The sequence below is a fragment of the Natrix helvetica genome (assembly GCF_964273705.1).
Source record: "Natrix helvetica genome assembly, chromosome: Z".
Classification (NCBI taxonomy): domain Eukaryota; kingdom Metazoa; phylum Chordata; class Lepidosauria; order Squamata; family Natricidae; genus Natrix; species Natrix helvetica.
This window is the reverse complement of record NC_138554.1, coordinates 87815000-87842675: the sequence shown is the minus strand read 5'-3', so window position 1 is coordinate 87842675 and position 27676 is coordinate 87815000. Positions and strand designations below refer to the sequence as shown.

At 44.1% G+C, this 27676-nt stretch overlaps 1 protein-coding gene across 3 annotated transcripts; it reads left to right on the top strand.

The window, feature by feature from the left end:
* The first annotated feature begins 882 nt into the window (after positions 1-882).
* GGCT (gamma-glutamylcyclotransferase) lies at positions 883-26861 on the top strand. Of its 3 annotated transcripts, none has more exons than XM_081970125.1 (5): positions 883-1006; positions 3634-3804; positions 4250-4395; positions 14034-14169; positions 26364-26861. In XM_081970125.1, the coding sequence occupies exons 2-5, from the start codon at positions 3643-3645 to the stop codon at positions 26523-26525; spliced, it is 606 nt and encodes a 201-aa protein (XP_081826251.1). In that variant the 5' UTR covers positions 883-1006; positions 3634-3642; the 3' UTR covers positions 26526-26861. The 3 variants fall into 3 exon arrangements, with proteins under 3 accessions (XP_081826251.1, XP_081826252.1, XP_081826253.1); XM_081970126.1 differs by lacking the exon at positions 883-1006 and adding an exon at positions 1007-1133; XM_081970127.1 differs by lacking the exons at positions 883-1006; positions 3634-3804 and adding an exon at positions 3465-3551.
* The last annotated feature ends 815 nt before the right edge of the window (positions 26862-27676 follow it).

Sequence of the window (27676 nt, the reverse complement as noted above, 5' to 3'; positions counted from 1 at the left end):
ACATAAGTAAGTGAAACATCTAAGTAGTGACTTTCTGCTGGTTAGAATTTGTGGCCTTGCTTCTTTAGCATTCCAAAGCAAATGTCCTATTGCCTGCGCCTGGCTTTTCATATGCAAATTGACCTAGCCAGGCTAGAGGAGCTGCTTCTATTATACAAATTCTGCTTCCATGTAAACCTTTCCATGAGGCAATTTCAGTTAAGCTTCGATGGAGTTTCTTACGTTTGCAAAGAAAAGGAATCAAACTTTTAGATTTGTTACACTCAAACAGTTCTCTTATTTTGCGAGATCAGGATGCAAACACGCTTTACTAACATTGCATAATCTGCTTTTCCAGTATATCAGAGGAGAAACAAAGAGTCTAGCCTGTAAGCATTCTTACACAAACGAAAACAGACTTTTCAGAGCAAATTGAGTGGGCTATGTTGTAGAGACTGCTTTTCTCATGCAACTCTTGGCACCCCTTTAGCACATTTTCTTAATCACAACAAAGTCCTTCTTCTCGGGAGAGTTAATCAGTCTTTCTCACTGAAACGGGATATTCCTCTTTGCCCCAAGAAGGGGTGGGGGAAATCCCGGCAGCTTTTCTCAGTTAAATGCAAATGGAGTTTGGGAGTTTGGGATGCAAGTTCTGCCTCGAGCGCTCTAGTCCTGCTCGGGCAATCTAGTTAACTCCATGCTTAGGAATCTTATTCAGATCAAGTTTAAGATAAGTCTGTCTTTCCATAATCTGTCCCATCACGTGGTGTAAAAAGATGATGATTTTGCTCCCATGTGGAGAGAGGAGGCACACTCATTGCTTCCTGGTGGAGTTGGCTAATCAGAAACACAGATGTGCTCACGTGTCATGGAACTACATTTCCCATAAGGCAATCTCTGTCTACATTTCCCAGAAGGCAATCTCCATCTACATTTCCCAGAAGATAATTTCTTAAAGGAGACAGCTCTTAATTCCTACACTATATACTGCTTGGGCAGCACAGTTGCACTCTAAAGCTGGAAAAAGGTGGGTATTCAGGGCTGTTTGAGGACCTCATGGGTAGTTAGTGATGCTTGTGCCATAGAGGAAGCCCTGATGAATCAAAAGGAAGGAGGCTTTCCATCTAGCTGTTTTTTGGCTCACATGATCTGTGGTAAGGAATACATGTGTTAAGTGAAATACAGACTCCAGACTTCCTCACCTTTAGGCTTCTTGACTGGAAGCTTGAGCTAGAAGCATCCAGAGGAGCATAGCTCTCCTCTTCCGGCCTGCCCTTTAGATAACTCTTGTTTTCATTGTATTTGTTGTGCAGCCTGTAGGAACGTTTCTGGATGTGTCTTTGTCATATTAGCAGTTGAGCTAGCTGAACTAGTACTTTGATATGAATTGGTTACTGGGTTTAGAAATGCATAGCCAAACAGAATTCATTCTTTGTTGGGCTAAATTTCATCCTGAAACATTACAGTATAATATCACAAGTTAATAAACTGACCACATATCCTAGGATGAGTATAGCTATACCTCAGTAGAAAAAGATTTGTACTACTTTTAAAAAGCTGTCTCATTGCCAGGATATAAATGGAGTTGTTTGGAATTGTATGTTACATCTTATTTAGGGAGAAATTTGTCATATTTTGCAGCCTTCAGGACTTTTTACTGAAGAGGCAGACTTTCTAAAGTTCATAAAGCATACTAAACTATTAAATAGTTTCTTTAGTTTTTAGAAAGAAATCATTGTTGAACAAATCACAGGTTTGTATGCTGGCTGAACAGAGTAATATTAGGTAATGTTTTCTTCTTACAAGTTACTCATTAGTCTCTGGTTTTGATTACTATCCAATGCACACATCCAGAGAAATAATTTCAATTCCAGCAAAAACTGTAAACAATATCTAGGCCAAGAGCTATTTCCTGAATGATGTTATGGGGAGGGCAAATGCTTGGTTTCCTGTCACAGATATCATACAGCTGTTAAGGAAGAATTGCTTCAAGGTGTCTGTAGTACCTTGAAGTGATGGTTTCTTGGGTGCCTACGGATTCCATATTTGATCTAACTTAGAGGGCTGACAATCAATGTTCCCTCTAATTTTTTTCAGTGTGAGCAGAAAAGTATAGTGTTTGAGCAGCACATTTTCATGCCTGAGCAGCACCTGAATTTTTTTCACAGGTGTCACCTAAGACAACAACGAAATCAGTATTATTTGAAACTCAAAAGTTATGTTTCTTCAAGGTACCCGCTTAATTAAAAGTGTTATATAGTATCACTTAACAACGCTCTTGCTTAGCAACCAAAATGTTGGGTCAGAAACTCTGGCATTGTCTTAAAGCTGTCAAGTTACAAGATCCTTGCATCCCTAACTCTTTAGGGAAAAAAACCCCAAGGGGTCTTCAAACCTGACAGCTTGAAGACTTGTGGACTTCAACTCCCAGAATTCCTCCTCCAGTCATGTTGGCTCAGGAACTCTGGCATTGAAGCATGCAAGTCTTAAAGCTGTCAAGTTGCAAGATCCTGGCACCACTAACCCTTTAGAAAAAAAAACGCACTGGTCTTCAAACCTGACAGCTTGAAGACTTGTGGACTTCAACTCCCAGAATTCCATCTCCAGTCATGTTGCGGCAACGTCATCTGCGTGGATCTGCTCCATCTTTGGTTTTTTTCACAGGGGGCAGGGCTGCTGCTGAAGATGCCGACGAGCCCCTGCCGCCACCAGAATAACAGCTGCCTCCTCCTCCAACAACACCACCACATTTGCTGCCCGGCACTGCGGCTGAGGTGAAGCCGGCAAAGCTCCCGCTGGCGCCCCCGCCCGTGGCAGCGGCGGCGGCGTGTCCCCCTCCACTCGCAGCAACTGAGCTGGGCACCGCGTTACCCCTGCCGCCTTCTCCTCCTCCGCCGTGCTTTTGAGAAGCCATGAGGCCTTTTCCCCCCTGCTCCCGCCCCCCTCCGCCACCTTCCTACTGGCTCCCGCGGCCTCATGGCTCCTCAAAAGCACAGCAGAGGAGGAGGGGGCAGGGGTAACGCGGGGCCCAGCTCAGGTGCTCCGAACGGAGGGGGAGGCGCTGCTGCAATGGGCGGGGGCACTGGCGGGAGCTTTGGCGGCTTTCAGCTTGGCCGCAGCGTCGGGCAGCAAATGTGGTGGTGCTGTTAGAGGAGGAGGAGGCGGCAGCAGATATTCCGGTAGCGGCAGGGGCTTTGGGGGTTTACTTTAGCTGCAGCCCCGGGCGCAAGCAGCTAGGATTGGCCGGCAACAAAGGACCTCCCTGGGCTTGCTTTGCTGAACTCAGTCGCCCCCCCCCCCCGCTCATCAAAACAAGTCCGGGGAGGTCCTTTGCGGGCGGCCAGTTCTAGCCGTCTGCAAAGGACCTCCGGCGCCTGTGACAGTAGAAATCACTGCGCGGCAGTTGGAAACTGCTGCACAGTGTTTTCTTGCCACCTGCGCGGCCACGCAGCTGCGCAGCTTAGAGGGAACAGTGCTGACAATATCTCATAGTTCTCAGACTAATGATTATAGGCTTTACAAACAACTATCGAAAGGTGGAGAAAATAGATGTATTATTTGCAGGTTCAAATGTAAGAAAATTCATTGATATTCCATATTTCTATGATTGATTAATTTGTATAGAGTAAATGTCTAATATTTTCTTTGGTTCAGTTTAAAAAGATGGAAGCCTTTATCAACCGTACTGGAACTGGTGGAGATTTGGAACTGCAAAACTGTGGAAGTGAACATTTCCTCTATTTTGCCTATGGTAGTAACTTGTTGCGGGAAAGAATAATGTTAAGAAACTCTTCTGTGGTTTTCCTTACCATAGCACAATTACTGGTTTGTACTATCTTTGACTCCTTTCCTAGTAGAAACAAATATTAGTAAGTAAGTTAGTAATACTTAAAGTTGTAACTATATAATACAAGGGATGTATGTTGAATGTTTACTTCAGTCTCTGTTGAGTTTGTTTCTTTGATTATTTTTACAGGGAGAAAAAGTTTAGCAATATTTATCCCTAATGTTTCAAAGCCAGTTAATTGCCCAATTAGTTGTTTGTTGTTGCAAGTATTCAAAACACCTTTCAAGTCTATTTCCAACAATAGAAATGTGGCTCATTGTGGCTGTTTTATTCCTGATCTCATTTCTAATTAAAATTTTCTGTAAATGGAATTTTAATCAGGTATGTGCTTCTTTTGTTTTTCTAAATGTTTCATTCACTATATTATAGGAAAGCAAGAAACTTAAAACTGGATATTACTGACCTTCCTGTTTTAATTCACAGGATTATAAACTTGCTTTTGGCTCTCATCAAGGGAAACCAAGTCTTCAGTGGAAAGGAGGTACAGCTACTATTGTCTATAGCCCTGGTGAAGAAGTATGGGGGATAATATGGAAAATGAATACTAGTGATTTATATTCTCTGGATAGGTGTGTTACATACAGTTCTTTCCTTGTCTATCAATGTATGCACAGTTTATATTGTTAAAATCTTATTCTGGATTTTTGTTGTTTACTTCTCAAGATTTGTCCAAACTAAAAAAAAATCCTTTAATTATAGAGGTTCCCAGTACAGGTATCATAGTCCTCAACTTATAAAAGTTCATTTAGTGACTGTTTGAAGTTACAACACCACTGAAAAAGCAGTTTAGGACCATTTTCATGCTTAGACCATTGCAGCATCCCCACGGTCATGTGATCAGAATTCAGACGTTTGGCAACTGACTCATATTTATGACAATTGCAGTGTCTCAGGGTCCCGAGATCCCCTTTTGTGACCTTCTGACAAGCAAAGTCAATGGGGAAGCCAGATTCACTTTACAACCATATTGCTAACTTAACAGCTGCAGTTGATTCATTTAGCAACTATAGCAAGAAAGGTCAAAATGGGACAAACGTTTCACTTAGGAACATTGATTTTGGCTTCAATTGTGGTTGTAAGTTGAGGACTACCTCTATTGGTATCAAAATGAAATACCTATTACAAATTTACCAGTAAAATTGAACTTGGACTCCTAGTGTTTGCCATGTATTTTGAAAAATAATCTACGCTTTGGTTTGTTTATATCCCACCATTCTTCTCAGATTTCCACATGATATCCATAATAATTCTGCCTCCAATTTCATCTGCACAGCTACTGTTGTGAACTTAACAGAATCAGGAAGTTGTCATCTTTTTTAAAAAAATTATTTCTACCTTTTTTTTTCTTCTTTAAAATACATACCGTATTTTCAGAGTTTAAGACGCATCTTTTTCCCTCAAAAAAGAGGCTGAAAATCTGGGTGCATCTTATACACTGAATACAGCATTTTTTGCCTCCTGAAACCCTGCCCCTTCACCAAAATGGCTGTGCATAGCTTTGAGGAGGCTCTCAGAGAGCTCCTGTGAGCTGGGGGCGGGGCATAAATGAGCAAAAAAAGGGCCAGGAGCACTCTATAAGCTTTCTAAAGGCTATCCATGCCTTTTTTTTCAAAAAACGGGCCCATTTTTTGTGAAAAACGGGCCATTTTTTGCTCGTTTCCCCCCCCCCCCCGAGCACTTTACAAGGGCTAAGGGCTATTCATGCCTTTTAAAAAAAGAAAACAAGCCAGTTTTCACGAAAAATGGGCCATTTTTGGGAGGTTTGCAGAGTGCAAAAACTCTTTTATTTTAAATTTGCCTCTTCAAAACCTTGGTGCATCTTATACTCTGGTGCGTCTTATATTCCGGTGTGTATTATACTCTGAAAAATATGGTAGTTTCCACCATTTCATGTATCTTTGGTAATTCTGCTTTTCCCAAATATTGCAATATTTTTTCCTCTGACACTTTTTTTTGAACATATAATTTTCTGTAAAACTCCTGAATTATTTTCTTTTTACTCTCATTATGATATTGTAGGTCTCCCTTCTCACCTTGCAATTTATTTATCAATTTCTTCTCTTTTTCCTTTTTCAACTTACCATATTTTTCAGTGTATAAGATGCACCTTTCCCCCCCCAAAAGAGGGTGAAAATCTGGATGCGTCTTATACTCCGAATGTAGCCTGGGTCATCTGGAGAAGGGGCAGGTGAAGCAAGTGCTGAGACAAGGCAGCTCACCACTCTGGCTGCCCCTTCTCTAGACAACCAGGTGGAGGCCGGTTGGCTTCTGGTCCTGGCCTAGGAGACGGATCTGCAATTCCTGCTGGCTGAAACACTCTTTTTCCTCCCCGATTGCAAAAATAGGGCATGTGTTCCTCCTGGCCAGATCCATCTCCCATTCCCAGCAAGCCCCTGCGCTTTTACTACCTCGGTTTGAGGCTGATTCTGCATGCCCCATTTTTGGAATAGGGAGGAAAAAGAGCATACCCTCCTCCTCCTTCTCAACCTTCTCTTTCCTCCTGGCCAGATCTGTCTCCCAAGCCAGGAGCAGAAGCCAACTGCCCTGCATCTGGATCGTCTGGAGAAGAGGGAGGCCGAGCAGCAAACTGCCTTGCCTTACACCTCCCATGCAGTACCTGCTTTACCTGCCCCTTCTTGGGCAGTTCCAGGCAGCTGAGATTGCTGCACTGCCACCTGTCTCCCTCTTCCTCTCCTAAGTTTCAAAGCATGATCAGCTTCCCATTGGCGCCACAATCCTCATGAAAGCAGGGGGGAGAAATGAAGGGGGCGAGAGAGCTCGCAGTGAGCTCGAAGGAGCACCTGTCAGCGTTAGAGACTAGATATTCCCCCCACAAACCCAGGGAAAGGGGTGGGGAAAAGGAGCCCCTTTGGGTGGAAAACTGCTACTTTCTTCCTCTCAATTTTTTTTAATAAAAGTTTTTTTATTTTTTTATTTTCATAAAACACATAAAATCTTCCTTCTTTACATACTGCAGAAAGTGTATCAGTTGGTTACAAAAGACTTTCGTGCATCTCTTCCACAGTCATCAAGCATAATTCATATTAACTCAAGTATTTTAACTCAGATATTTATACGTTACTGTCATCATACCTCCATTTTCATTTGACTATAATTGTTTAAACATCCTTCATCATAAAATATACCAAGATTTAATACATAACTACATACTGGCATTTCATTTACTATTTCTAAAATCATCCAATGACACTAAATCCTTATGTCCTATTCTAGTTAACCATCCATAATATTTAATAACAAAGTTTTCTAATCCTTCTTTCCAAGTCACTGTTTACAATTTACATCCCATTTCCTTATGTTGTACCCATACATATTATCATTATCCCTCCTTTATTTGACTATCCTGCATTATATCATTTCCCCCCCTAATAATCAATATTTAACTGAATCTAACTTAATTCTTTTTTTGTTAACTTTTATATATAATCCAAAGTGGTTTCTAATCTTCCTTTCATGGGTACCATTCAATATTCATATCGATGTTAGGGTTCTAAATACCATGCAGAAATAAATCATTGTCCAAGGCAAAACATCCTTAAAGGTCCAATTTATTCTACAGGAAATTTAGCACCTCTATGGAAAAATTCCAACTCTGATGTACATCCTGGAAATCCACCCAGTTGAAAGTTCATGATCTATCCCCACACCCACAAATCCATCACATGTTCCAATCATCATCTTCCACGCTGGCATCTACACCCCTCTGGTTCCGGTCAGGTGTCGAGGTGCGGAGACAAAATATGACCTTGGCTTCTACAAAAGAATGTCAACAATACCTTTTACAATCCTACTCCTTTCTATTCCCCCCTCCCAACTACTACACTACTAAAACACGTAGGAAATTATAAGAAAGTGTGGCAGGCCAAAGATCCTAAAAAGAATATAACTACAGGCCTGACAATCGAGTTATTACTTATCATAATGCTACACATTATATACATTATTATCAATTATTTATTTAACTATATCTATTGTCACTAAATTTCACTAAGTTTAGCTAGTTTTAAATTATACTCTTCCATCTATCAACCTGTATCTTTCCAGTAGCAAAACAGTCTCATATCTTCTGCCATTTGTGGTGTCAGTCCTCTAATCATCTCCTTAATCAACTTTGTATGGACTCCTTTTAGCAACTCTTTGCTTATAACATGTCTCATGTAATTTCGATGCCCTTCTTCTGTTTCCTTAATCAGCTTATCTTTGATTGTCGGTAGTGTTATCAATGATATTGCTAATAAAATTTCTCTCTTTAAATCCATAAATTCTTTTGTTTTCTCTTCTTCTATATCTTGCCATCTGGGGTAGATTTCCCCTCCATTTAATTGCTCTTTCAGTATTCCAGTCTTTCCCTTTTCAGAGACAAACCAATCACCATAAATATCAGCAATTTTAATTTCTTTATATTAATTTTCCTCTTCGATTTTTAGGATTTTAACTGCCACTTTTTCCATTTGACTAGCATCTTCAACTTCTTCATCATATTTTGCTATTAGATGCACTAAAACCTCCAACTTCTTCTCTATCCTCCACGTATATCTCATAATTTCTGTATTTCTGAGAGTATCTTTTGCAGACTTAAAACTTCTTTCTGCTGTTGAAATTGTGTCATTATCTCCAACTAACAAACACTGCTGCTCTAGCTTAGAAGGTTTAACAGGATTAAGCATCACAATAACATTTCACCTTTCTCTGGTTAAAATTATACTTCAAAGGAACATCTGTGTGCTTTTCTTCTTTTTTTAATGTAAAATTTTTATTGGTTTTTATAAATGTTTTAAGGAAAGGGGTAAATGGGTATAGAAAATTTTGACAGCTACATCATGCGGGAGGTAGAAATCCCCCCAAATCTCACAACTTTTACAAAAAAGAAGAAAAAAACCATCAAAATTTGAATAAACATTGGCAGCTTTTTCTTTTTACATTCAATCATCAATATATTCAATCATCTTTTGTATCACTTCCAAGAATTACATTATAACAACAATTGCAATAATGTTTCAACTCATTTTTGTGACCTGAGTCTTCTGGGTGTTGCAGCCGCGGCCCCTCCCTCCTTCATATCTTGTGTACTGTCCCCTGTTTCATCTAGGAGGGCACTGTGTTTCTTAATAAAGGCCTCCGCCTCCACAACTGTGTTGATTCTAATTCTTCTGCCCTCCCTGAAAATCAGCATTCCTTCTGGCAATAACCATCTAAACCAGATTCCATTATTATATAATTTCTTTGCTAAAGAGGAATATTTCTTTCTCTTATCTCTTACTTTCTTTGGAATCTGTTTAAGAATGGTTATTTCTTTGTCTTTATATTTTAGTGGTCCCATCCTTTGAGCTCCTAAGACCTTATCTCTTGTAGTCTTTCTTAGAAATTTAACATGTATTTCCCTTGGCACGTTGTGTGCTCTAGCGTATGCTGAGTTAATTCTATAGATCAAATCAATATCCCACCATAGCTGTTGTTTATCTCTTTTAATATATTCTGCTAAGATTGTGGTCATGATCTCCTTGAGATCTTCATTCTCTGTTTCTGGCAAGTTTTGAAATCTAAGAAAAAAAGACATTCTCTCAAATTCCACCTTTATCATATGATTTTCAAATTCTACATTCCCCTTCTGGATTGTCTTAACCTCTTCCCTCAGCCCAGTCGTGCCCTCCTCTAGCACACCTATTCTTTGTTTATTTTGTGTTGTTTGTTGTTGCGTTTCTCTGAGCTAATCACTTAAATCTGCCAGTTGTTTTTTCAGTTCGTCCTGTCCCTTTATAATAGTTTGAAACATTTGATCAACAGATAGTTCCTTTGAGCTCTCTTCAGTCGCTTTAGGTGGTAAAAATGAAGCCAATGGTGTCTTTTGGATGACCGGGCTGGACGTAGAAGATGTTGGGGCCGAAGATGGCTTACCAGGCGGTAATTTTCTAGGACCCATACTAAGTTCAGAGATAGCTATAAGTCTGCACAAAGAAAGGTGTCTGTGGAAAGACGCAACTGGGAGAAGTCATAAGGCAAGCAAGTCCTGAGGAGAGCGTTGGTCTCTATACAGCTCCAAGCCAGGTGATATAAATCAAGTGTTCCAAATCCAAGGGAGATACGTGCAAGGAGAGGTTCCTGGAGATCTCTAGGGTGTGATATAGTACCAAGCCAGAAATTCTTTCAAAAGGGAAACTTCATTCATAAGTGCAAGAAGGAGGAAGTTGGCCATCTTGGCTCCGCCTTCACAGGAGATCAGAAAGCAACGTCCAAAGTTTCCATAAAATAGTTTAAAAGAATCAACTCAGCAATCCTCCTTTGCAATTGTAGCAAGAGATCATCCTCCCATTGCTTAAAGGAAGAGAAAGTAACTTTTAACTCTCCCTCTTCTGAGAGAGAGGGATTTTCCCATTGCCGCTTTTCCGAGGGGGGGGGTGAAACCCCCCCTCCAGTCTTAACACTTCAAAAGATTGAAACCACAGTTTAAGAAAGGCTGCTGTTCATCAATTAAGTAGTTAAAAAGGAGATTGAGGGAAGCTTCCTTCCAGGCTCCGCTCGGTGAAGGCGCGCTGTTGCGCACCCCCCACGCTCCCCGGCTCCTGGGGCAAAGCTGGAGACCCCCCTGTGGCCGCCGCCGATCCAGGGGGTCCCAACAAGCCGCCCTATTAGGTCCTGTGTTCCCCCTAAGCTTAAAGGGAGCCCACCGAGAAGACGAGCAGTGGACATGAACGTCCGTTGTCTTTGGGGACCGGAAGTCATCTCTGTGTGCTTTTCTTCTTATCACTCTCTATAAACAAGCTGTGAGACCTTAAGGTGCCAAGCCAGGATAATCAGTGAAAAAAATGTTTCGTATTCTTCCTGTTCACCATTTCTGCGGGACGGTTTAGGTCCGTTTGGACCACTCAGTAGCCACGACTTCGGCTCCTCCTCTCTTTCCTTCGATTTTGCACCCTCCTGTTCCTCAGCATCTCTGCTGCCAAACCTCTACTGGCTGGAATTCTCTGTTTGTTTTGCTTTTTTACTTTTCACTTTCACGGGTTTCTGCCATACCTCCTCGGTGCTCCAGCTCATGGAACGGGGCGGGTGGAAGAAAAACAAAGAAAAGCCAAGAAGCTGTGAGCTAAGATTGCAGGCAGGCTGGGGAAAAGGGGGGGAGGGAGGAAGGGGGTTGGGAGGGAGGAAACACCAAGCTTGTCTTCGCATCTTCCAAGGAGTTTCTGCGCCACCTCACAAGAGCACCTGTTTTCAGTTTTACGCCACAAAAATTTGGCTCATGCATAGGAGAGAGGATTTAAGGGGAGGAGGAAATGGCTGTGGGAGGTGATGTTAACCAACACATTGTTAAATGCCCTTTTACAGGAGGGTGGAACCAATTTTGCAAAGCGAGGCTGAGAGAGAGAGTGCAGGAGGAAACGATGCTATGGAGCCCAGCCAAGGCTGTGTGGCGAGAAATGGTCCACCATGCTGCCTTTGATGCTGTCCTTCACAGGGGTCTAGTGGGGAGAGCAAGTGTCATGCTAGAGCCCTGCAAAGGGTCTGGGCCCCCTCAGCAGGTGTCCCTCCAAGAGGGCTTTCACAATCCCAAGCTCCACCAGCGCTGGGCCAGCCTTTTTGAGAAGCCAAGTCCCTCTTCTGCCCCCATGAAAATCATCCCCCACCCCACGCTGAGTGGAAGTGAGGATCCCTGCCATCTTTAACCGCCCGAACATGTGAGGCACACAGGCAGCAATGTGTTCAACTCCTGCAGCCTGCAACAGCTGATTGGCTGTTCAATCAGCAGCTCCTGCTGAATCAGGCTGCTGAAGCTGTTTGCTGTTTGCTGCAAGGACGCTAGCCAGATTAATACTGATTAATACCAAGGCAGAAGCAGAAACTTTTTTCATGTTTTTCTTCCCCAAAATTAGGGTACATCTTATACTCCACTGCGTCTTAAATATGGTATAGGCCAGTGGTCAGCAAGCCGCGGCTCGCGAGCCAAATGCGGCTCTTTGCACATTTTAATGCGACTCTTCTGTGTGCTGGGCGCCCGCTTCCCTCCCTCCTCTCGGGCTTTGGAGGGAAGCTTCTGCAAAAGCCCGGGCATGACAAGTCTCCCAGGCTGTAATTTGCCGAGCTGTACGCGCGCGCCTGTTTTCCACGGCGTGGAGCAGCGGCGAGATTCTGGGCGGCGAGCGATGATTCCGGGGGCCATCAGTGGGGGGGCAGGGTCCCCCCTCACGTTCCTCATCTTCCCGGATGGCCCCTGGAATCATCGCTCGCCACGCAGAATCTCGCCGCTGCTCCACGCCGTGGAAAACAGGCACGTGCGCACAGCTCGGCAAATTAAAGTCTGGGAGACTTGTTGTCACTCGCCTTTGCAGAAGCTTCCCTCCGAAGCGTTCCGCCGTTCCGAGGGAGGGCTGTAAACTTCCCTCCAAAGTCTTGGGAAGTTCTGAGGAGCCCCCCAAGGCAAAACGCCGCTGCCAGGTAGTTAAAAGTACGTCTCTGATTCGTCTCTGTCAGTCTCTCTCTGATTCCCTCTCTCACTTCCTCTCTCTGTTCCTCTCTCTGTCTGTCTGTCTCACTCACACACACACACACACTGTGGTCACCTTGTTGACCATAGTGTGTGTGTGTGTGTGAGTGAGACAGACAGACAGAGAGAGGAACAGAGAGAGGGAGTGAGGGAGGGAATCAGAGAGAGACTGACAGACACACACAGAGAGAGAGAGAGAGAGAGAGAGAGAGTGGGAGGGAGGGAGAGAAAGATAGACAGACAGAGAGAGAGACACACACAGAGTGAGTGATTAAGTGAATGAGTGAGAGACAGACACACCCACATACACAGAGTGACAGAGAGAGAGGAAGGGAGGGGAGAGAGACAGAGGGAGAGACAGAGACAGACACACACACAGAGAGTGACAGAGATGGGGGAAGGAGGAGAGAGAGACAGAGATACAGAGAGAGAGACAGACAGATAGACACCCAGAGAAAATGACAGAGGGAGACAGAGAGGGAGGGAGGGAGAGAGAGACATTTTAAAAATGCGGCTCTCCAAATAAATTTCAATCGTGGTTTTGGCGAGATTTGGCTCAGTTGAAAAAAAAGGTTGCCCACCACTGGTATAGGCTAACCATCTTCCTGATTTATTAGCATTTTTAAAAAAAGCTTTGTTTCATTCTTTTAATTTGTTGTGCCTGTTCTTTTTCTATTAAGTTTAATTTATGTTTTATTGTTTCCATTTGAATTTTTAAATTTCTTTTCTGTGGTTCTTTTTGTAAGTCAGCTTTGTAAGTCTTTTATATACTCTTATTCTAGTGTCTGTTGATCTTGTTTCTTCTTGTTGTTTTTCCTTACTGTATAGGTTATAGCTAACTCCCTAACATATGCTTTGGCTGTATCCCATACATTTTATAATGAGTTCTCTTCTTTTCTATTCACTTTGAAGAATAATTCCATTTCATCTGATGACTTTCTGTGGCAGAGTAGTAATGGTAGTGGTAGAACTGCATGTGGATCTTCTCAGTTCTAAACTTTATTTAATTCATTTTGAAAGCATGCTAGGAGGTATGGTTGGATGGACTACAAATAACAGAAAATGACAGAAGAAAATATTGCTGTCCTTTGATCAAGTTGGTATTTAATTAATACTGCCTTGTGACATTTTGAAATTAATTTATGTGAACTTTTTGTCTTAACTGGAATTGGGTTGTATGCAAACTTTGCAAGCTTCTAGAAGGAGAAAATGCCAGGTTGGTTATAACTTCCACAATTCTGCAGTTGGCTTGATGTTGTAACTTCTGGGAGTTGTAGTACAAAATGGGGAGAATCTAGTGGGCTAACTATGTTGTAGACCCACATAGACCACACAAAGATAGTGCTGATCCATTTGAACAAAAGCTAGGGTTTTAGTGGACTATTATGTCACAGGATTCTAAGGAACAATTCTAAAAAAAAACTGTATTGAAGATGTTGTGTTTCTTTTGTTTTTTCATGTACATGTAGTACTAGGATTTCATTTAGCAGTTGAGATAACAATTTTCTGGATGCAGCCTTAACTATCCAAAATTGGACACTGTTTGCATATTGAGTTTCAAGAATGATTGAAAAGAGTAATCTTTTAAATTACTTACAAAGGGATGTTACTTAATTATTTGCCGAATAAATAGCTGTTTCCAGGGGATATATATATATTTGCTCTTACTTTAATTATTTACTTGCTGTTGCATTTCTTTCTCCGTTTCAGACAAGAAGGAGTAGAAAATGGCATTTATATTCCAATTGAAGTAACAGTTCGGATTCAGGATGGGAAAATAGTTAAATGTCGTAGTTATCAGATGAATGACTATGTCCTTGATCTTCCTTCTCCACAATATAAGAAGGTACCATATTGCCTTTTGCAATTCTATGCACTAAGGATTCATTTCCCACTGAAAGTTCATTATCTATTCTGGAACATGTATAATTTAAGGTAATAGAAGGAACCTAAGAAAAAAGTAATTGGTTTCATGTAAAAGATAAAACTAATTTCAACACTGTTACAGTTAACAAATATGTGAATATATTTGATTTATGAGATAATTATCAAGTGTATATTAATAATTATATGTGCATAGCTGGGCATATTGATCAATAATAAATTTTACTGCAAGCAATAAAGCTTTGCAATACAGTTTACTTTGGCACCATAGCTGAATTTTCTACTGTGTAGGACTTTTACTCAGAATAAATTATAAAAGACTTCTTCATGTTTACTATAGATTCTCTTAAGCCCCTATCTTTCTCTTTTTCTCTCGTTGGCACATAACTATGAAATATTTGCTGCATTGAAATAAGGTGTTTCTGTTTGCATGTTACACTGGAGTTTATTGCTGGTACAGTGGTCTAGCCAAACTTATTACTTTTCATCTCTGAAAACTGGCAATATTGATCAGACATATGGACTCATCATGCATCTTGCATTATGTTGGTCTAATGGCTTTTCAAAAATTGCATCCCTTTATTGTAGCCATGGTTGTAATGGAGGGATTTTCTGAAGCTTTGTACTTTTTATTGATCCTCCAGAATTTTTTAAAAGAATCTTGTTGACTTGGGACAGGAGCTGACATTGCAACGGTACGACATGCGATCTTGGAGCTCCGAGATTGCAGTCAATTTTTTTTGCCGCTGGACAGTCCTTTTGGACCTAAACCGTCCCGAAGAGACGGTGACAGAGAAGAGTACATCTTTTTGATTGCAAAGTCCCTGATTGATCCAAGAGAATCTCTTCTTGCCGGCGACAAAAGCGCTGCCAAAAGCTGCTGTAGTTGGGACAGTTCTGCAATGGGAGGAAAGCGGAAAGAGAAAGTGTGTCCATCTGGTGAGGAAATTTTATTGTTATAAAAGAGACTGCCCCCCCCCAAAAAAAATTAAAACTAAATTAAACTTGCAAAGAAAAGAAAATAAGTGGCGAAATTAAGCTATATTGGACAGTGTGATATCCTTTTTTTATGGATGGAAGTTTTGCAAATATTTCCTACTTTTTGAAGTGAAAGTATTGGTTTTTCTTCTATTTCTTTTTTTTACCTATAGATTAAATCTTTTTCTTTATTTTTACAATATTGGTTTGGATGGGTTTTTTCTCTTTATTTTGCTCCATTTAAGAATTTTGCTTCTTTTAAGCCTGGAATATAAAGAAGATATAAAAGGAATATAAAGAGGGTAGTAACATCAGAGGGAAAAGAAGTTACACTGCCATTTGGAGGTTGGACATTGAGTCCTGGAAATATTGCTTTCTCTTTTTTCTCTTTGATTATTTTGATTTTGTACTTCAAAGGCTTCAGCGTGTTTACAGAAGAGATGAGAAGAGCATGGGTTGTTTATACAGGTGCTCTTTGGATGCTTCTTTGGCAGCTGGAGAGAAGTGAAAACAAAACCTTGTTTTGAAACTAGAGTGGCAGTGTTTACTAGTTGGAAGAATGGCACAACGCCAAAAAGAAACCATAACATTACAACAGATTATATTTGAAATTCAAAAATTATTAGAAACAACAGACAGAATTGAGAAGAGATTGGAAAATATAGATTGTAATGCAGTAAAATTCGATTGAAAAATTGAAGATATGCAGCAAATGGAAAAAGTGGAAGTTAGAGTCCTAAAAACCCAAGGGAAAAATGAACAAAGAGGCAAGATAATTGTGGATATTGACAGAGAACTGAGTATGGTTGGAGATGGAAAGAGTGGAACATGGAAAGGGAAGATAGATGGAAAGGAGCTCTACCCCAGATTTCAAGGTATAGAAGACGGAAAAAGAGAAGAATTGATGGATTCAAGGAGAGAAACTTTGACAAAAGCACTACTGATAACCAAAGATAAGCTGATTAAGGAAGCTGATGGAGAGTTTCAAGATTTTACAAGATTTGTAAAAAGCAATAAGTTGCTAAGAGAAGTTCACACAAATTTGATTAAGGAAATAACCAGAAGACTAATTCCACAAATGGCAAAAGACATAAGACTGCACTATTACTGGAAAGACATAGGTTGAGATATGAAAACTAATAACAAAATATTAGTCAAATTTAGTTAAAGAGCATTATATTAAAAATGAAGTGATAATGGATATAGTTAGATAAATAATTGATAATGATAACAATGTACACATATGTATTGGTTTGATAAGAGGAACGTTGGAATAAATTCTAACGGTGATCATTTAGTTAAACTAAGACCAAAAATAAAAATAAAAAAAATAAAATGATGATGGATATTGTTAAATAAATGATTGATAATGATAATAATGTAATATTTGTATTGACATGATGAAAGAGAAATTGGATATAAATTGTAAACAGTGATTAAGAAAGGAGGTTTAGAAACTTTGTTATTAAACATAATTAATTTTTATTTAGAAAGTGTTATAAAGATGTAATGTTGCTGGATGATATTGAAAATAGATAATGGAATGCCATCATGTGGTTTTGCTTTAAATTTTGGAATATTTTATATAAAGGGACGTTAAAACAATTATAGTCTTATGAAGATTGAGGTATGATGATAGTAATATATATATAAATATATTTGATTTAAAATATATAACAATATGAATTGTAGGCGATGACTGTGGAAGGGTTGCACAAAAGCTCTTTGTAACCAATTGACACACTTTTTACAATTTGTAATGGAAGATATTTTTATGGTGTTTGTTGTGGTTTGTCTGTTTGGTTTTACTAAGTAATTATAAAGTAATACTAACACTTCATGTGATCTTGCTTCTACCCCTTTGTTAATGCAGCCAGACTGCATTGGTTTTTTTGGCAGCTGTAACACCCTACTGGTTCATATTTAATCATTGTCCACTAAGACTATTTCATTTTGTTCTCAATTCATGAAAAGTGAACATATTAATTATATTCACTATTATAAGTCATGCATATAATAAGATGGCAGCTTGGTAAGAATCTTTGGAGGTTTCTAAGGTCTTCAACTAATACGCGAGTACCTGGATTTTCAGGTTGTACTTATCAGTAGTATGATAGAACAAATATAGTCTATTGTGTTCTTAAACTACTACCTGAAATTAGAACTGGAACCTGAAACTGATCAGAGAGGAACACTAACTTTTACTAATTTATTTATAAAATACCCAACTGCCCAAAATTGATTGCCTACATAATTATACATAAAATAAGCAATCCATATAAACTCAGGATTGTTAGACCAAAGTAACATGGCTAAAAATGGCTTCCTAGTGACTATCTATCTAATGCCTAACTAAGAAGTGCCTAGGACTTTCTAGAATGTCACAAGTGAAGGACCAGCTTTACTATTGTTCAGGACAATCTCTAACAATAACTTAAACAAGTCCAATCTTATAGGGCAGACAAATTATTGAGTGCAATGGCTTCTCATTTTACCTGGTCTCTACCATATGTTCTAAAGGTAATAATCAGTACTTTAAACAAAGTCCAGTCATGAAGTCATGACACATGATAATAAAGTTTATGAGATACCACAACTAAGGCTTCTTTGTACCGTTAAGGCCTAAGTGAATATAGAGACAAAAACTTCCTTAGCCATGGCATATATCTGCAAATCTACCAAGACCAGTATGTCCAAAACAAACCCAAGGTAACAGCACTGCTCCTTCAGGGGCAATATGATTCCACCTAGAGCATAGTTTTTCAACTTTTTGGTTTGCCTGGGCCACATTGAGTGAATAGGAATTGTTTGGCTATGAAATATGTAATAGCCAATCTATATAATAATACACTTCCTTTATTATTTTTAATATTTTTTTATCTTATGGGCCTGCATTTGGCCCATGAGTTGGACATGCCTGATCTAGAACCGACATTGGTACTAAAATAATATTAATACTTTTAGGAATTCCTAAATGTTTTCTTTTAGGAATTCCTGAATTCCTTCTAGCTAAGATGTAAATTGAGCTCCTTCAAGTCGTCATAGTCTTCACCAAGACTTCCAAACTATCTTCACCTCAGTTTTACTTCACTAATATCACATACCAGGGGTCTGCAACCTTAAACACTCAGAGTCCGGTTTCCCACAGAAAAGAAAACACCTGGGTTGCCAACTCAACGTCACTCCCCCCAACCACATGACACACACACACACCCAGCCATGCCTACCCAGGTTTTGTGGCTCCTGGTATTTTCTGTGGGAAATGGATCTTTCCCCCTCCCTCCCTCTAATTGCTGCTTTTCTCTCCTTTTCCTCTCCCCCTCTCTCTTTCTCTCCCCTTCTCCCTCTGTTTTGTTTCCCACTTTTCTCTCTCTTATTCTCTCCCTCCATCTCTCTCTCATTCTCTCTCCCTCTTTCCCTTCTGTCTCATTTGTTTCTTTTTTCTTCCCGCTTATTCTCTCCCTCCGTCATTTTCTCATTTCTTTCTCTCTTTCTCTCCCCTTTTCTCTCTCTCATCTCTCTCTCTCTCTCTCTCTCCCTCTCTTCTCCCCCCTCTCTCTCATGCACACAAGCAGGATGCCCTCCTGGGCTTGGATTATGGTGGCGGTGGCAACAGCAACTCATCCCACTGCCACCACTGCACACTCAGGTGTGTAGCCGGCTGCACTGCACAGGAGAGCCAGAACTCTTCCCTCCCTGCATCCGGTGGCAGTGGCTGCTCTTCCCCATTCCCCTCCTTCCTGAGCCTACATGAAGGGGACCACGGCTGGTGCTGAGCTGTCTGTAAAGGAGTGGAATCGCAAAAAAGCAGCCAGTTGCAGGCAGTGCAGAGAAAATGTTAGGCTCTGCGGGGAGGCTTGCATCTTTTCGGGGCAGAGAACAGGCTGCACGACTGGGTTGGCAGGGAGTCGCAGGAGAGGGGTCAAAGAGTTACATGCGGCTCTGGAGCCGCAGGTCGCCGACACCCACACTAAAGTCATGTGATCAAAATGCAGACACTTGGCAACTGTTTATATGATATTTATGACAGTTGCAGTGTCCTGGGGTCATGTGATTACCTTTTGTGACCTTCTGATAAGCAAAATCAATAGGGAAGCCAGATTCACTTAATAACTTAACCACTGCAGTGATTCACTTAACTGATAAGAAAAGTTGTAAAATAGGGCAAAATCCACGTAACAAATCTTTTGCTTAGCAGCAGATATTTTGAGCTCAATTGTAGTTGTAAGTCAAGGATTACCTGTATATGTGTGGTAGTAAGAAATGAAAGTAATGGTTGAGAACTCTTCATTTATATTTTCAAATAAGTCGACCCTGAAATTCCTTCCAGCCTATACTGGGGAATGGAATGGAAATGTTGGGTTTTCCCAGATTCTGATCTGCAAAGCAAAAGTTGAAGAAAAATCAATCTTTTATATTTTTCTCTACTGCTGTTTTTTTTACCCAGAGAAATGATGACAAAGAGGCCTTGTCCAAATATTTGTAGAGATAATCTGCCAACATTTATATTTGTGTGTTGTAATGTAAACAGTTCAGGTTGTATAACCTGCTATGAAATTTAATGTTACTGCATGTCTGGAATAGTTTTATTGGCAATTAATGGCAAGCTCCAATGTGGTAATTACAGATTAGCTTCATGCCAAGACATTTATGTCCTGATCCTTGCATTTTGACTCTTTCTACATTATGCTAACAGAGGCTGTTCTCTTATCCTGAAACATGCATGAGTCTATATGTGCTTCCCATAGTATTGGACCAACAGAAACATTCTTTTACATTCTAATATTTAACCACAATTTTATCTCTGTAGCAATTTGTCCTTTTTCCCATCATTCAGCTACTGAACTGTGAAGTATATAAAATAGAAATCATTTATGTTCTTCCACATCAGCAAGGATTTTCTTACCAAGCTTATAATATGTCTGGGTTTCCCCCCCCCCCAGAGTATACACCTAAATTTTCAGTTACTTGAGTCCCTTGCCACCCACTGTCCTCCTTTAAAATCAGACAAAGCTTTTTTAAAAAAAGGCTTAAGATATATTACAGAGCTGTTGCCAAATATGTACATGAAGGCAGCTAATGAATGCCACACTTAAGGTTTGCCTAGGAGTCCCCTGGCATGATCCTTGTGGAATTCATCATTAAATTCTGACTTGCCACTTATCTTTTGAGCCACTCATCTTTTGATGAAACTGCTGGCCTCATCAGATTTTTGCTAATGTGAAGAAGTGATCATTTATACTATCTTGACCTTTTAGAGCAGCAATACCATACTCAAGACCCGGGGGGGGGGCAGATCCGGCCCATGGAGTGCTTAGATCCAGCCCATGGGACCGGCCTGGAAACAGCAAAGGTCTGGCCTGCAGTGCCTCTAGGAGCGCAGTTTTCATTGGCAAAGTGCTGCAGGAGGTCGTCACAGCCGAAAATAGGATATGGGCTTCGTTTTTGCTGGCAGAGAGCTATCAAAACAAACTAAAAACAAAAGGAGAAATGTTTCCCCTTTTGCATTTGAGTATCCAAGAAGAAACAGGAAATGAGGGAGGAAAGAGGAGAGACAAAGAAAAAGAAGGAAAGATGGAAAAAGAACGAGGAAGGAAAAATAAGGAAAGAGGGGAAGGAAGAAAAAAGGAGAACAAAGAGGGGAGGAAGGAAAGAGGGAAGGAGGAAGGGATGAGATTATAATGATAGTGAGATATTGTTATATCCTCGCAGATGACGTCAGGGATTTCCCCCTGACAGCCGGCATCTGCGGTAGCAACAGCCAGGTCGCGTCTGATTGGATAAGACGCGACCTGGCTGAGAGCGGGGAAAATCCGGTGTGCGGATTGGCTGGCTCGTCTGACAGCTTCACATAAATAGCTGTCAGACTAGCCCAGCGCGCTTCTCTCCTGTAAATACTTTGACAGTTGTCTGTGTTAATAAAAGTCTGTTGAATCGCCTCACGTCTCCGCTCGCCTTTTGTGCCTATCTAACACTGGCGACGAGGGTGGGATCCGGCTGCCGCTGACCCACCGCACGTTACCACCTCGGCACAACCTACCCAGCGATTCTTTTTTTTTTTTTCGTTACTGCCTAACTGTCCGAAATTCTGAGGAGACCATGTCGGCGATGCCAACGTTCGTCCCCTTCGGCTGCGACGGCGAAACCTGGGAAGCGTTCCTGGAGCGCTTCGAGTGCTACCTGATCGCCAACGGCAGACGCGATGTGCCGGACGACGAAAAATGTAGTTTTTTCCTGAGCTGTTGCGGCACGCCGATGTTCAGCACCGCTCGCTCCCTTGCAGCTCCGCAACCGGTCCACTCACTGGACTGGGCCACTCTGACGGAGTGCCTACAGCGCCACTATGCCCCGACCCCATCCTGGGTAGCGAGGCATTATGCCTTCAGACGCTGTGTGCAGAAGCCGGAGGAATCTGTGAGCCAGTTCCTCCAGTCGCTTCGCACAGCGGCAATGAGGTGTGAGTTCGCAGATCTGGACCGCAACCTCACTGAACAATTTGTCAGCGGCGTCAAAGACTTACGCCTTCGCCGGCGGCTTCTGTCCCAAGCGGACATCACGCTCACCGGGGCCATTGAACAAGCGAGGGCGGCTGAACTATCTGACAAGTCGATGGCGGAGATGTTCAACCTGCCGCCTCCGCCCGGCCGCACTTGTCTAGTGGACGAGCTGGTTCCTCTACCGGCCGACTATCTGAGGAAGGAGCAGTGGCCCGCATCTGCCAGTCGGCCCGAAGATGCGCCCCTCAGCGAGCCCGAGAAGCCACGACCGCCTGCCTGGGCTGCGGAGGCAACAACGATCGCTCAGGTTGCCCCTTCAAGGCCACCGTGTGTCACCGCTGCCTCAAAAAGGGGCATCTGGCCCAGGTCTGCAGAGCTCAGTTTCCCTTGCCTCAGCGCCGAGACGACTCTTCGACTACAGCAGCCGCTAAGCCGAGACATGCGACCTGATCCGGACGACAGCAGCCGCAGCCATCCCGCGGAGGCTGCTATGCCGTGGAAGCTGACCAGCACGCCAGCCCTGTGGAGTCGGCCTTCCACACTGGTGCAGGTGCGGATCACATCAAGGCGTCGCTCCTAATTGAAGGCTCCCCCTGCACCATGGAAGTGGACTCGGGGTCATCCCAATCACTCCTATCGTGGGCAGAGTTCTCTCGCCTCTGCCCAGGCATTCCCAAGACCCAACTCTCCTCCCCAGACGCAACCCTTCGGGACTACCAGGGGACTATGATTCCTACCCTGGGTTGTCACCTGGTGCGGGTGGAGTATGGGGACTTTGCGGGGTGCCTCCCCCTTTTGGTTGTAGAGAAACCTTTGCCAGCCCTCCTGGGCCTGGACTGGTTCCCGGCACTAGGTTTGTCAGTGCACGGGGTACGGCAAGTAGTGGCCACGCCTCCCGACGTGGCCGACGTACTGACAAGGTTTTCTGACGTTTTTGATGGGCAGCTGGGGGCTTATAAAGGAACTCCCATCTCCCTCAATCTAGATCCCCAGGTTGCCCCCATTAGGCTGAAGGCCCGTAGGGTGCCTTTCGCCTTGAGGGCCAAGGTTGATGCGGAGCTGGACAAGCTCATCGCGCAGGGAGTCTTGGAGCCTGTGGATTACTCCAAGTGGGAGACCCCTTTGGTCATCCCGGTCAAGGCGGATGGTTCTATTCGCCTCTGCGCGGACTTTAAATCCACCATTAACCTTGCCCTCCAGGCGAACCCCTATCCAGTTCCGCTAGTGCAGCACTTGCTCCACTCTTTAGGACAAGGCTGCATCTTTGCGAAACTGGATATGGCGCAGGCCTACCAGCAGCTCCCGGTGGATGACGAGGCGGCGGCTGCACAGACCATCGTCACCCACCGAGGAGCTTTCCGCTGCCGCCGCTTGCAATTCGGCGTTTCCGTTGCCCCGGGGATCTTCCAGAGCCTTATGGAGCATCTGCTCCATGGGCTCCCTGGCGTGGTTCTGTATTTCGATGACGTTCTGATCGCAGCTGGCAGCCGATCAGGCCTCATCGAAATACTTGAGAAGGTCCTCGAACGTTTCAGGGGCGCGGGCTTAAAATTGAAGCGCAGCAAATGTTCATTTGCTGTGCCGCGGGTGGATTTCCTGGGCTTCACCATTGATGCCCAGGGAATTCACCCCACCCCCTCTAAAGTAGCAGCCATCAGGAACGCCCCCACGCCTGCCTCCAAGACGGAGCTGCAGGCGTTCCTTGGCTTACTAAATTTTTACGCGCCATTTTTACCACATAAGGCGTCACTAGCCGAGCCGCTGCATCGGTTACTCGACCGATCAGCAGCCTGGCGCTGGGGCAGCCGCAAAGCGCATGCGTTCGCGGCTGTCAAAGACATGCTGACGTCAGAGGCAGTCCTCGTCCAATATTCGGACAAGCTGCCTTTGACTCTTGCCTGTGACGCCTCCCCCGTGGGTTTGGGGGCGGTCCTGAGCCATGTGCTGCCCAATGGCTCGGAGGCCCCATTGCCTTTTATTCCCGGACACTGACATCTGCGGAACGCAACTACAGCCAGATTGACAAGGAGGCTCTGGCTGCAGTGTCAGGGATTAAGAGGTTTCACGATTACCTATATGGGCGGCATTTTACTTTGTTCACCGACCATAAGCCACTCCTTGGGCTTTTGGCTGGTAACAAGCCGACCCCTCCCATCCTTTCACCTCGCATGACTAGGTGGACAGAGTTCCTAGCTGCTTACAGCTACATTCTGCTCTACCGTCCGGGCAAGCACATAGGGCACGCCGATGCCCTAAGCCGCTGCCCCCTTCCCGTTTCTGACCCTCCGACAGTGCCCTGCCTGTCGGTTTTGGCCATAGCAGATTTGGCTCTGCCACTCTCTTCCGGAGATGTGGCCGCAAAATCTAGGGCTGACCCTGACCTGTCCCAGGTCATGCTTTGGGTCCAGAGGGGCTGGCCTGAAGGGCTGGTGCCTGTGCACCTTCGCCCTTTCAAGGCCAGGCAGCTGGAGCTGTCACTCCACAGTGGGTGCCTCCTGTGGGGTGACAGGGTGGTCATTCCACCCAGCCTGCGCAACCAGGTGCTGTCTCGCCTTCATGAGGGCCACCCAGGCATAGTGCGCATGAAAGGCCTGGCGCGCAGCTATGTGTGGTGGCCCCGCATGGACGACGAGATAGCCGCTTGGGTGGCCGGCTGCTCCCCCTGCCAACTTTCCCAACCAGCGCCACCGGCGGCCACACCGCGGGAATGGGAACTGCCCCGTGGGCCTTGGTCCCGCCTACACGTTGATTTTGCGGGCCCTTTCAGAGGCCAGGTCTTCATGATAGTGGTGGACGCCTATTCGCGCTGGCTGGAGCTCATTCTCATGAGGTCCACCACAGCCGAGGCCACGGTCAGAGAACTGACTAGGCTTTTCGCCACCCACGGCTTGCCGGACGTCGTTGTCTCTGAAAACGGGCCGCAATTCGCGTCCACCGCTTTCCAGTTGTTCCTGGCCTCTCAGGGCATCCGCCATGCCCCGGTCACCCCATACCATCCTGCTAGTAATGGCCGGGCGGAACGGGCGGTCCGCTCGGCCAAGGAGGCGTTGGGCAGGATGGATGGGGCGGACTGGCAATCAAGGGTGGCTGCTTACCTTTTGGTACAGCATGCCACTCCTTGCCCCCTGTCCGGGAAGTCTCCAGCCGAGCTGCCGATGGGCCGGCGCCTGTGGACCGCTTTGGATAGGCTGCACCCGCTCTATTCAAAGGAACAGCCTGGCAACCTGGGGCCCCCTTCCCGTGTTTTCGCAGTGGGAGATTTAGTGTGGGCTCAGGCCTTCTCAGGGGCTGTCAGGTGGGTGCCTGCCACAGTCACCTCCATAACCGGCCCCTGTTCTTACAGGGTCCAGCTACATGATGGGACCGAATGGCGGCGCCACCTGGATCAATTGAGGCGCCGCCTACCGTCCAACAACGACAACAACCCTGCAGGGTCGGCCGTCGTCGTCGCTCCATCAGAGCCCACCGACGCATCGCTTCCTGGTGCCCTTCCACCAGAACCGGTTGACCCAGTCCAGCTGCCCTGGGCCGTTCCAGTTATGGACGCCGCCTCCCGGCTGTCCAGTGTTGGGGCTGTTCCGCCCATTTGGCAAACTCCTCCCTGTTTCCCTTTGGCCTTCCCCGAGTCAGGCCAGGCCTACCCTGTTGTTCCCTGCTCAAGCCCGCCTACGGCCGCGCCCCCTCGGCCCTGCCTACCTGATACTTGTAGTTCACCTCCCAAGGTAGGCCCACAAGATGGCGCTAGGAGCGTCACTCCCTCACAGGAGGAGCTACCACGGGCACCTCCTTCTCCTTCGGCGTCTTCTGCTGTACTGAGGCGCTCTGGGCGGGTCCGGCGCCGCCCAGCCTATTTGCGTGAGTACGTCTGTGCGACGTCCGCACATGCGCACTCACTGGGGGGGGGAAGGGGTGTTATATCCTCGCAGATGACGTCAGGGATTTCCCCCTGACAGCCAGCATCTGCGGTAGCAACAGCCAGGTCGCGTCTGATTGGATAAGACGCGACCTGGCTGAGAGCGGGGAAAATCCGGTGTGTGGATTGGCTGGCTCGTCTGACAGCTTCACATAAATAGCTGTCAGACTAGCCCAGCGCGCTTCTCTCCTGAAAATACTTTGTCTGTGTTAATAAAAGTCTGTTGAATCGCCTCACGTCTCCGCTCGCCTTTTGTGCCTATCTAACAGATATGGTCTCAGGGAAGTCATGCCTTAGCACTTGGCCGCCACAGGTGTCCCCAACATACCCATCATGACTGCGCCTATCCCTGGTCATGCTCCTTGGTCCTCTGAATTCAGACACAACTGTGATGTGGCCCTCAGTGAAATTGAGTTTGACACCCCTGTTTTAGAGAATAAGTGGTTGTAATAACAATAAATAAGTGGTTATCTCGTGAAATTGGAATTTTATTATTTTTTAAATACTTTTTAAATTTGAAATTCAGTAGATGTTATGCAATGGACTGTAAGTGCTTTTGTATCTGTGTTGCTCAACTTATATCAATACCAAGAATGATTTATATTGACTTCTTGATGGAGCTAATGAATGCAACCAGCTGGCTCTTGCCCACTATTTAAAGTGAGGTTTGTTTCAATCAGCTATAATTTATTTCTTCACCCTTATTCCATTTATTTGTCTAAGTAACATAAATCTAATGGTGGAACCTTTCTATTTTTGTCCTTATAGGTCATCTGTATGGGTGCAAAACAGAATGAATTGCCAGTGGATTATCAAAAGAAATTAAATTCTATAGAGACTAACAACTATGCAGGATATGTACCAGTGTTGGAGGAAATTGAAGCTGCTCTCAATGCATCAGGGAAACAAAATAATGAAGATCAATTTTAGTATAACTTGCTTTTACTGTGTTGGCATCTTGTGTGTCTATTTATCTTATATTACAATAGCCTAGATATGGTTCAGAGATGTCAAAACTGCAGCCTGCAGGCCAGATGCATCATGCGCTAGCTATGCCCATGCCATTTAGTGAAGGGGAAAAGTCATGATACATCGTGTGATGACTCCATGATGATGCAAGTTTGACATCCCTGATATAGTTAATGTCAAAATAACTGGAGGATATTATATACACCACGTACCAAGGTATAAGATGATCCTTGATTATTGTTTACCTTTATGTTTTTCTGTTTCTGTATTTCTGCAATAAATTGAGACTGGAAATGATTTCCAAATTGTGCTTCAATCTGAAAGTTTCTGCACCAGTTCAATCCAGTTTACAGGTGGATTGGATATTACAAGTAGCCCTTGTTTAACAACTCTTAGTTCAGAAACCAAAGTTAAAATAGCACTGAACAAATGCTTGTTATGACCATCCTTGTTATGGCCATTGTAGCCAATGACGTGCAGTCAGGGGAGGCAGGGGAGGCACACCACTGTCATCATGAAAAGAAAAAAACATGTAAAGGGAAAAAGGTGAGAGCTGAGGTCAGACTGAGCTAGTTGCTGCCTGAGCTTGCCTCACCATGGATGACTGCTTAACTATTTTAAAAAGCCTCTAAAAAACGCCCTCTACTATGAGGCAGGAAAACTGCGTGCCGCTCCTAAGTCAGGAATTTTTAGGGTTTTAACCCTTAAGTTAAGCAAGGGTTAAAAGCCTAAAAATTCCTGACGTAGGGGAGGCACCCAGTTTTCCTGCCTCCTAGTAGAGGGTGCTCGTTTGGGCGGGGCTTCTTCCGAGAAGCTGTGTGTGTGAGTGTGTGTGTGTGTGTGTGTGTGTTTGAGAGAGAGTTTGTTTGAGTGAGAGAGGGAAGGGAATAGGAGAGGCAGGGAGGGCAGCCCACCTTACCCGGCTGGAGGGGCATCGCCTCCAGTTCCAGTCCAGCCTGTGGCGCTTGCGCCAGCTCCTCCAGGGACTCCCAAGCTCGGCCCCAGAGAGCCGCCGTGAGAGAGGCTGGCCAGGTTGCCCGGGCGGCGGCAGAGGTTCCCTTTGTTCTTTGGGGTGTGGGAAGTGGGGGGGGGGAGAGGCTTCCTTCACTCCA